The 11,385-nt window shown below is 40.4% G+C and overlaps 1 protein-coding gene across 1 annotated transcript in view; it reads right to left on the reverse strand.

Annotated features, from left to right (window-relative positions):
- The window catches only part of Smp_054310 (S2P peptidase (M50 family)), a 22,368-nt gene extending 16,220 nt beyond the window's left edge, over window positions 1-6,148 (reverse strand). Inside the window, exons 1-2 of the mRNA XM_018789738.1 lie at window positions 6,120-6,148; window positions 2,385-2,881 (exon numbers count right to left, since the gene is read on the reverse strand). Of these exons, the coding sequence (XP_018655151.1) occupies window positions 2,385-2,729 (345 nt within the window). The 5' untranslated portion in view covers window positions 2,730-2,881; window positions 6,120-6,148. The remainder of the gene's footprint in view (window positions 1-2,384; window positions 2,882-6,119) is intronic.
- Window positions 6,149-11,385: the final 5,237 nt, after the last annotated feature.

An 11,385-nucleotide genomic window follows, 5' to 3' on the forward strand; every position in this document is an offset into this window, starting at 1 on the left:
TGGATAACGCGATGGCGTTTGAAGCGAGGGTACTGGGTTCGAGTCCCAGAGTGAACATCAACCCTGAGATGCAGGTACATCCAGCTGACGAGTCCCAAATAGGACGAAACGCGCGTCCTGGATTCCACTGCTAGCAACTATCCATCTCTGCTTAAAATAAGTCAGTTCAATTCAAATATTGGAAGGAACTTCCTTGAGACAGCAGCATGCATCAACCTAGTAATCCAAGCACTATCATAAAAATACAATGTGTGGAGGTTGATATGATGGTCAGTCTATGATGCGAGTAGATAAGGTGAACAGATAAATTTGACTGAGATAACCTGGTGTATCCCTACAACATAGATAGGGGTAATAAAAACCGCGAATCTGGATAGCTTGGTATTTCGTATACAGCTTAAAACCAAAACAAGTGACAGTAATAATATTGTCTTCTGTCTTTTACCTAAAGCTATATAGATAAAGATTCAAAGGAAGCCCCCAAATGCCCTGGTACGACCGAGAGTGGGGAGAGTCAGCTCTCCCTCTCCAAATGCTTTTACATGGCCACGCGCATACAACCACTGTTAGGGGAGTCCTACTCACTGCCTTCTCGTGGCGGGGGTGTTGTTTATGAAAGTGAAAGGACGAAAAGAGAATGTCCGGAGCTTTAACCGGGTTGGTGGATACGGAGGATCCACGTAGGGGATTTGAAAAACCCTGATCTCGAGCCAATGGTGCACACGGGCTCCAGTATCCTGAGGGAACAAATGGCGTAGGAACCCACCGTTGGTCACCGGCTACCATGGGACTGAATCTCTTTACGTTACCCTACAGCTTTGTGGATCAGACCTTTAGGTCGAAGACCCCGGGTGTGGCCCCCTAAGGAAACTACCCACTTCGGTTTGAGCACCCGGGCAGTATCACAACCGGCGCACAAATCAAGTGACCTATGTGGTGCATATGTGTTCAGTGTCCATTTGTACCAATATTTATGCTCAAACAAGTAAATAAGCTTTAGATTCTTCCCAACAATTCGTCCCAGCCTTCCTTCTTAAAATTATCTAAGTTTCACTGAGTTTGTATCTAAGACGTAGTGGTATTAACAATACCCTAATCCAAATGTGACATGGAGTAGAACTTTACGATCTACGATGATGGACATTTAAGAATTGATATGATGAAAGTACCTGCTTCAGTTTGGGCACCTGGGCAGCATCACGGCCCTAACGCAAACTGAATGAGATTTGTGCAGCGCATATGTATCTGGTGCTTCCTTGTACCAATATTTATATGTTTAAACAAATAAATAAATAACTGATGATAGTAACGATAAGATATAGCCGAGTGACAGTAGGTTACAAGACTGGATTATGGACTGAGACCATTGAGTGAATTGATATCAAAGACAAGGCTACTAGCCAAATAGGTTTTTCCATCTAATATAATAGTGTCCAAGTACATGATATTAACATAGAAGTATGATTAGATGTCATAAACAACCGGAGGAAATCAGTTTCCTATGTCGTTCGCTCGCTTAAATCTTGCTTATTAGACTTAGGTAATATGAAACATATTGGAGAAAATACCGATTTAATTCCACGCATTTTTTGTCAGATTTTCAGTCATATACGATGTAAGACCTGGGCATAAATATGCATCAGTTTAAGTTGATACATTTTTGTCAAAAGCAGTGAAAGAAATTAACAAGATGAGAAGCAGAGGAAGAAAAATAAAAACTACCAACTGCAGTAGAAAACTGAATACGACAAATGTACTTGAAAGGAGTGAATGAGATTGAAGGATAAAAGTATGAAATGATAACTTAAAATTTAGAGGGAAATAAAGCATGAGTTTAACCGTATAATTGAGATCTACATTGGGCTATGTTCACCGAATTCTATGATTACAGACTGGAATAATCGCGAAGACAACTTGCAAAAAGAAATTTCAGTATGTTACATGGTTTACGGTGGGAAATTGCTGATCAGAAAAGCTGAAAGTTGAATTTATTAGTCACTTTTATCTTATTACGCTTTATACCAACCCTACTGTTTGATCAAGTGAGAAAAACACATCATCGTGACTGGGTCAAGTAAAGATGAAAACGAGTGAATTTTCTTATACCTATTTTAGGTCCTTGCCCTTCATACGTCAAAGCAATAGTGGAAAAGTCACAGTAGTCTTTCTTTGTTAGTACTCATAACAATAAAGCTACCACCTATTTTACGTGAAAAAGTGTAGACAGAAAATTTAGTTTACTGTGAAAGTCATAACTCCAGAACTCACAGAAGAAACTAAGTACCAATTCATTATGAACAAACAATAATTAAGCAATATTCACTTTATAACAAAGATTGCCTGAACATTAGAAAATATGAAATCAAACTCTTATCAGTGCTTACCACAGGAATTAGAACCTGAGTTTCAATAGGTTTGCGCATCAACGTGTTGTAAGCTAACAGGGTAAGCAGACAAATGCTTACTACCATTGATATGGCAGCAAATATCACACCACAAGAAAACCAAAGATTCCAAGGCATACAATTGAAGCGGCATATATAGTGGAAACTTTTGTTCAAACGTTGTGTAAATAAGCGTGCTTGTAGAAGATTGAATGAAATCCCCATCTGAGAAATAAACTCAGTGTACCAATTTCTCGTGTATGAATGTGTACGCAGAGCTATGTCAACCAAATAGACAGAAGCCCATACTCCCAAAAAGTATGATACAAAACTGACAATCGTCATTACACACTTGGTGAAATTAGCGGGAAGAATTGTACAAATCGCTAAGCAGGGTTACAATAAAATGAAATAGTCGTATTACGACCCATGAATCTATGCAGCAGCACGAATAAAGACAATTATGAAATTGCTGAAGTCCATAAAATGTAATTATCCTACAAAAACAGAAAATCATTCGTTACTAAAAATAGTATCAAGACTAAACAGAAACATAATAATAATAAAGTAGATATGGTGTGAGTAGCTTACTTTTATCTATTGAGTCCCAAATTTAAACCTAACTATATCTCCTTTTGTTTTTGTGGTAAAGGAGTCTCCAACCTTCACAAAATAAGACCCAAAGAGGTACACTAACCTTTACTTGACTACTGAGTTATGTTGTCACCTTTAACTTTCTTCCAACCTTCTCTGACATCGGACACCGCGCGTTGGGATAGTCGGTAGATAGCCACATGTATTACATGTCCCAATCACCTCAGTTGAAGATTTACTACTTTATCAGTCGATATGGGATTATTACTAAGACCCTATGCATAATCTCAGCTTTAAGAGTTGGATGACTTACATTAATTCGCCATTCAGGTTGATTGGAAAAAGTGGGTAACTGAAAGTAAGTCGAAGTGTTCCCTAAAATGTTCTGCCGACCAGTCCAATCTCCTAGAGTGAGAATGAATAATAGTCCCATTTTCCCCGAGACCATCTCACTAACAACCGGATCTTCGATACCTATTTACTTGGTAAATTTGGAGAGTTGTCTACTGTTACCTATTGCCGCTGCTTTTTCCATCTCTTTTGCTTTTTCTACGCACCACTGTTAATGACCATTGCGTCGGCTCTTTGTTAGTCTACGTTTGAGCTTCATCCGCTACTTATTGAGGTTGTAGATGTTCGGAATCTGACGTGGTGAGTCTCCGATTTAGGAGATGCTACTGAAATCCATTGATAATTCCTAAACCCCGGGTTTAAGCCACTGGTAGATCTGTGGCATCTTCACAAATGTTAGAATATCATTCCAATAAATCTCGGGGTGGATATCACTTTATGGTTGACAAACAGATTGGGTGCTTTGTGAAGAATATTCTTGACTTTCTCACCATTAAGCTGAACTCCAAGGGGTCTTCTTGAAGTGGCTATTCTCACTCCAAGAAGATGCAGACAAACACGTGCTTGTGTTAAAGCACAATTAGTCTAAGCAAAAGCTCCAGAATGAGTGTAAGTCATCCATCGAGCCTCCCCAACGAAGGCTGACGGCAATATAATCAGTTTGCACTCGTCGTTGGGTAGATTGCGGGGGTATCCATGTCAACGATGTCTTTCTTTATCCCTGAAGTTGGTGCTTGCTATAAATAAACCGTTATCTAAGCATAGTAGCAGCAACTGGTCGTTATTATCTGTTCTCTGGGCTGAGGCATTGTAAGATCCACCTAAGTGCCTTTCACTTTGATTTAAACTGCTTACATTAAAGTCACCCGCCAATATTACTACAGTTTGATGTTTAGCTTTTTGGAGGATGGAAAGCTTTCAACAAAATTGTTTTACTTTGTCTGAACTGTAATCAGTGGTAAACAAGATAAACACGCAACGGCTTATGTATTTATTTATTTATGGTACTGTTCAGTCGGTCAGTGCACAAGTGACTGTCTCATAGAATACAGTTCAGGAAAGTCTGTTTTGCTTTTGAGTTTAATGCTACACCAGCAAGGCCATGGGAAATGGCAGTAAGAATTCCAAATACAGGAAGAGTAAATTGCGTTTTTTTTGCGTTTTTTATGTTGACTAGGTGAGGTCAAATGAATGATCGTATTTGGATCCTGTATGTGTATTTCGGAGAATAAATAAATCGACAGTGCGAGATTCTACAGTCCTAGCTAAAGAAACCTGTTTTCTTATCACATACAAGGTCCGAACATTAAAAGCTTCATCATTTAGTTTAGGGAGTGGTTTTAGAAGACCAGAAATAACATTGCGTGAACTGAAGTCATTAGCATTGGCGGCATATGGCCATAAAGACATATGACAAGGGTTAGTCGTGGGGACAGGAGAAATATTAGGGGGTGATTGAGGTATTTAGTTGTGAACAAAGTGATCTAGAGTGTCGTTAGAATTAGAAAGGTGGTTATTACTATTGGGTCGCCCACACCGTGGACGGATATTTCTTGAGAGGCCTGGGTTGGGGATGGTCTCAAAAACTTGGGGGTGTGACCACAAAGCCATATAGACAGCTGCTTAAGGCCAGTCACATGTGACAATTTTGTAGGAAGTTTTTGATATGTTAGGACCGTACTTTAAAAGGTCTTACTGCCACGGACGGGAATATATGGGGTAAGGTGAGGTGTGATATCTTCAGAGTCGGCCTTCTGTTGTGAGAATACAGCATAGCTGCAGATGCTGGTTGCCTGAAGAGAACACCTTACTGCTGTCACACCCATGTACAACCAGCAGTATGACTTCACACTGAGGGAACAAACGGCGTGTGAATCAATCGTTGGTCACCGGCTACCAAGGGACTGAATCTCTTTACGACGCTCCATCGCCTTGTGGATCAGACCTTTAGGTCTACGTTGTAACTGACTGACTGACCTTTAGGTCAACGGCTCCGGGTGTGGCCACCTAAGAAAACCACTTGCTTCTGTTTGGGCACCTGGGCAGTATCACAGCCCTCACGCAAACTGAATGAGATTTGTGTGGCACATATATATCCGGTGCCCCTTTGTACCAATATTTAGGTGTGTTTAAATAAATAATTAAAAGCAAGGACAGAAGGCCTACGGCTTATCTTATTCCTTTTTTAGTATGCTTCTGAGTGTCCAGTCTTCTCTTGGGTGAGTCAGTTGAAGATGTAGACACCTTATTAAAACTTTACTAAACCTTTATTAAACACTTTGTTAACACCAGATATTTACTTATTTCATGTTATCCAAAGCTGGAAATGTCAAAACCAAGGGAAAAATCGTGCACCTGTCCTGACATCAAGACAGCTAGAAACTAATATGGATTGGATGTTACCCCATATTTTCACTATCTACCTATACTATTACAAAGATCTAAAATACTGATGTTAAATCCGAAAAGACGTTAATATTGAAATCGTAATAAGGTCTGTGGACGAAAAACGTGATTTGTCAAACAAAGTAAAAATATGTCTGCCAATATATATATACTGGTTATATTTTTCCTTATATATAGGGACATTCACGTTTATCCCTATAAAGATATATCACTATATCTATAAATGCACGTTTATAAACGTGCATATATATATAATTGCGAGCCTAGATATTCCTTATTCACGAAAATAAATTATATATTCATGGTAAATAATGTAATATACAAAGGGGCGTCAAAATCACGAGAAAAAGCCGATAAAATTTTGTTAAAGACGACATCCAGTACCCGAACCAGCATAAACGGGCCGATGTGACGCAAAATTTGATAAAATCGCCAAATTATACACTGCTAGTGACCTATTTTTATGACGAGAACGCGATCGGTGTAATGTACTGTACTTGTTTGTTTGACTGTAACTGCCTGCAATCTCTTGCATGAAATACGACAGCCGATTCCGAAATCGTTATGAAATTGTGGCTCAAATCTCTACCAGCACATATGCAACCAACGATTACGGCTCTGATCGAGGACACCCCACGTAACCAGGTGTCCCTTATAGCAGATAAGATATTGGTAAGCAGTAGTACCCGAAACAACTATAGAGTCGTCTCGACATCACTTTCGAACATCGATCTCGATGCTAGTCAACCTACGGCTCATGGTGATAGGGATAACTGTATTCAATTTTCGGGGCCTATCCAGTATACCAGAACCCTACGTCCACCGAAACAGGTCACGCTCTCGTAAAGCCGTAACAACCCGCCCTAAGCGGGCATCTTCCGAGCCACGCATAAAAGCGGCTTCGAAAGCGATTTCTAGGTTGTGCTGGTTCCATCGTGCCTTCGAGTCCGGTACCGCCGTTGTCAACCCCTCTGCTGATACAAGGCGGGAAACTCACAAGCCGGCGAGTAAATGCTGCCGTACTCGACGGCAGTTCACCTCGAGTTGACCGTTTATTTTACGTGCATGATTATCTCACTAACGCTAGGTACCTAGTGGATACAGGTGTCCAAGTATCTGTCATACCTACTGGTAACAGTAAGTCTCAAGCTACACTGCTTCGACTACGAGCTGCAAATGGCTCAGTCATTCCTTCCTATGGTACACAACAGCTTACGGTCAACCTGAGCGGTCGACGACAGTATCTGTAAACGTTCATCATTGCCGATGTTCCCACAGCCATACTCAGTATCGATTTCCTACAGCACTATGAATTACTAGTCGACTCACGTAGGCTTCGTCGAACGGTGAATTCATGATTCGGTAGGCAAACCTTTGCAACAACCTTACAGAAGATTTTTTCACGTGATTTCCTGGTAAGAATAGACCTTCAAGGCCGATCGACATGGCCGCGTTGAGATAGTCAGCATTTTTCATCTCAAGCCAGCACACGTCGATGACAGTTTCCTAGATGAGCCTAGATAAGCCGAGACTCAATGCTAGACTGATCAAACCTTCTAGCGGGATCTCTACACTTACTTCGGACCACATGCTAGATGCATCAGAGACCTCATTCTCATGTCCGAGTCAACAGCACGTCTCACCTGCACCATCTACGGATGAGATTTCAGTCTCACGTTTAGATCAGCAGACACACCATCCTTGACTTCGGATGGGATTGCAGTCTCACGAAGTACGAACGAGACTACCGTCCCACATTCTGATCGCCAAGTACGTCTACCTGTACGCTTTCGCGACCAGCCCCTCAACCAACAACGGATACGGTATGAAACTCTATCTTTATACTACATGCATGCTACACTTTTATTTTTTTCCTTCGATTTTTTTCTTTATCCTGAGCCTACGCCTCCAACCATCGCCCCGCTGGTACCGTCGACTTTAGTCAACCTTGGCGAAAGCTGGCCTGGTCACTCACGCTCATATCAATGTGCTCAGTCGGTGTTTTCTGGCCCTGAATATGTATGGCATACATTCGATCCCGAACTTGGTTATTATTATCGCTAATGGTTTCTTGGCTCAGTGTGGTTCCGTCCTACGTCTGCAGCGTTTTCTGGTCCGGACGCTTACGAACACAATATTCAGATTCTGGATAGAAAGCACTCTGATGTAGCAAGCTAACTCAAGCAACAAATACAGCACGTTTCTCCTGGTACCGTTCTACGTAAAAGACCCTTGGTGGAAACTCGAGGGTTAACGATCGCTTCCTGTCCTGCCAACGCCTTCGTCCTACAATCGCACGTTTGCCGATCAGTCGCACGAACGAAACCGCTACGTATCGAAAGTGTAAACCCTTTCTAGCGGGGGGCTCCTGTAGTGGCCTACTTTTTATGACGAGAACGCGATCGGTGTAATGGAAACAATTATTATTACGACCAATAGTACCAGTGATCTTTTTACTGTACTTGTTTGTTTGATTGTACCAAAACACTTTCCCTTTCGTCGTCTAAGACCTTGCACGAACTAACTTACACTCGGCAGTCTCGCCTGTAAACTTTGGCACCATCTCATTATTCTTTCGATACCACGAGATCACCAACAAACATATCTTACTGCAACCACTAACAGCCTTCTTGTTTTTTGCCTTACCGAGAGATCCAAGTCGATACCTGGCACGTAGTTTTCCTGTAGTGGTGGTCGTAGTCAATCGTGTTTTGACGCCATTTACAACCTCACGGAATGTGACCTATTATAATGGCAAATCTGTCTGTGATGAGGTTTGTGCTTCGAAGACAAACAGCTGAAGACTTCTGTTAGTCTGATCTTATTCTTCTTCTGGATGTGTACATAGTTTTTTACATGTACCAGCCAACCAATGGCCCAGAAGCCACGACGTGTAGTTGGTTTTTCAAATTGATTACTGTGCAAGAACAAATAATCCAGAATTACTTCTTAGCCAGCTTTATATCCCAATTGAGTCACTTCTCAACCTATGTCAAGACAGATTTAAAAGGTGTTAACATTAACGCCGCTCTTTGTCAGTCAAGCATTGTCTGTATTCCATAGGTAATAGTCATTTTTACTTTCTTGAGGGGATTTGCGTAAAGTCTTGAATAGTGGCTTACGGAAAAATACAGAACACTATATTCTAAAATTCCAAAACATCAGCATCTGTCACATGTACTTCTATTTTACGCCATTTTTGGCAATCGTTTGCATTATTCATAGGATGGCTTTCAGGTTTCATTTCGGGTTAATGAATTGTTGAAATACATTTGTTTCTGATCGTTTTGTGACACCACCGGTGTCACAACAGCTGGCAGAGTTCCTGGGTCTTCGCCTTTGTACCAAAAAGGACCACATTTCGAACCTAATCCAAGCGTACAATGGTTACTATTTTTTAAGAGACTCTAAGGTATGAGCAGTTGTGCTATTTGGTTATTTATCTAAATGAAGTGGCTACATTCGGATTTTGACACCTTAACCAGTATCATCTTTCGTAATCGAAACGTGCCAACCCAGTGAAATCAGAAGTCAGAAGCGAAGAGGCTCGAAAATATATTAGATAGAATATCGATATGTTGAGAAGTGACTGATCCAAGCTGACCAGCGGTTGTAGGAGGAGTGAAGCGCGGCGTATTCATTCGTGATCTGGCGCGGATGCATAACCAAGCGCCGTCAGCTAGGTGAGTCCAGTAAAACTAATGTGGTCAGCAATAAATGTCTAGGACTCATGGAGCTATTGATATGGGAGATTTATTTACTGCTACATATTTTATTACTGTTATCATAGGTTTAAACACGACATAATCTACTTAACGGTAAAGTAAATATATTGGTTATTCATCGCATCTGCCCTACTTTCATTGTCTGTCTATATATCTACAATGCAGTCTCGGTTAATAAGCAATTCTCTTAGGTCTAGTTTGTTCTGCGATCTGACTTTTAGTTTCCCTACCTATCTGAAGTCTGGAATTATCTATAGAGGCATTAGCAACTGCGAAATCGCTATGCTTGAAATTGTGATTGTCTATTGAATTTCAGAATTATCTACAGAAATCGGATTAGTTAAATAAATATCTTAGAACTGGAACCCCTTTGGAAAAGAAGGACTATGTCCAATTTGATCCTCTACTTCAAACTCCCCAAAAAACCTTGCCTATTCCACATGTAACATAGTTATTACCCAAGGCTCACATGAATACAACCTCCGAGATAAACTATCTACGGTCAAAGTTGAGAAATACAGATCTAAAATTCGGGAAAACTTCTTCCTCATTAATATGGAACAGTCTTTTATATGAAATACGCATGGCAGATTAACTGCATACGTTTGTAAGACTTCTTCATCAAACAATCGCTTGCACAGATCTAACACTATCAAACACACCTGTGTTCCACTCAAACACTGTAGGTTCTCTGCAAGTATGGACCAAATTAAACTCTAAGTACAGTTTGCCTTACTTTCCCACTTTGCAGTTGTATTAGACATTTCTCCCTCCATAATTTTTTTACTTGAAGTAGACAGGTAACTAATTGGACCTATCGATGCTGCTCAACTAAAGTCGATCGCTAATGGACGCTCACTTCTGCCTTAAAAAGTTGTCGAGAGAACCGCACAATCGACCGCCTACTACCAGTGGTCTTACATCCATGGAGCCCGTAACTCATCAACCGGTTAGAATAGCACGAATTAACATACGCATAAAGATAATTTGAGTTCCTTCTTGTCTATTATTTATCGGCTAACTGCTCTCCCGTACACTATGTTGACTTACCATTAATTTTATCTCACCACTCATTGCCTAACATATAACCAACATATTCCTATGCTTTTTCGCTAATTCGGTAAACGACTATCCTGCACTATACCTTTCCTAATCCCTATACTTTGATTAGCTACCTGTATTTTATATTATAATCATTTCAAGCGTTGCATCGATGCATTACCCACAGTCCATAATTTGTAACTGCCTGATAAGCTTGTAAAATGGTACTTACAGAGATGGTGTTTTCCAGAAGTATGTGAAACATAGAGCATCGAGTGAGGTATAATATTTATCTGAAAATAAGCTTAAATGAGCCTAACATCACAAAAGGAGGGAGAGTGGAGTTACTAACCAGCAAGCATTGATGGTAAGAGCGATGACTTTATTACACCCATGTTTGTAGAGCAGAACACTTTGTTTGTATCAGGTTCTTTATGACTGAAGATGAGTCAATCAATCTGTGATATTGAGGTTGTCCTCCTATTTTCACCGTTCGGACTCATGTTTCCAATTTTATGCCGGATTAGCTATTCTGCTAAGACAACCTATAAAATGCTAAATCGGACTTCTACACTAGGACTGTGTGGCTGGCATCAGATGAAAAAAAACTAGGAAAATATCGGACAATAAAAGATATGGTTATTCGTTTTCTTAACACTTTACACGCCATATGCATTTTCCGGTCTAATAAACAGCTTTCTTTATTCCATCATTGACTTCCCTTCCTTCATTTGAACCTACTCCATCTTGGTTAATATCATAACTCGCTGTTCTTTATTACTGCACTCTCTCATCTGGAGCCTCTGATCACATTTCATTCTAGCAACAAGAGCTAGTATGAATTTAATCTAATTTGTCATACCTCTGTCTGTACCACAACAAAA

Source organism: Schistosoma mansoni, chromosome W (assembly GCF_000237925.1).
Source record: "Schistosoma mansoni strain Puerto Rico chromosome W, complete genome".
In the NCBI taxonomy this organism is placed as follows: Eukaryota; Metazoa; Platyhelminthes; class Trematoda; order Strigeidida; family Schistosomatidae; genus Schistosoma; species Schistosoma mansoni.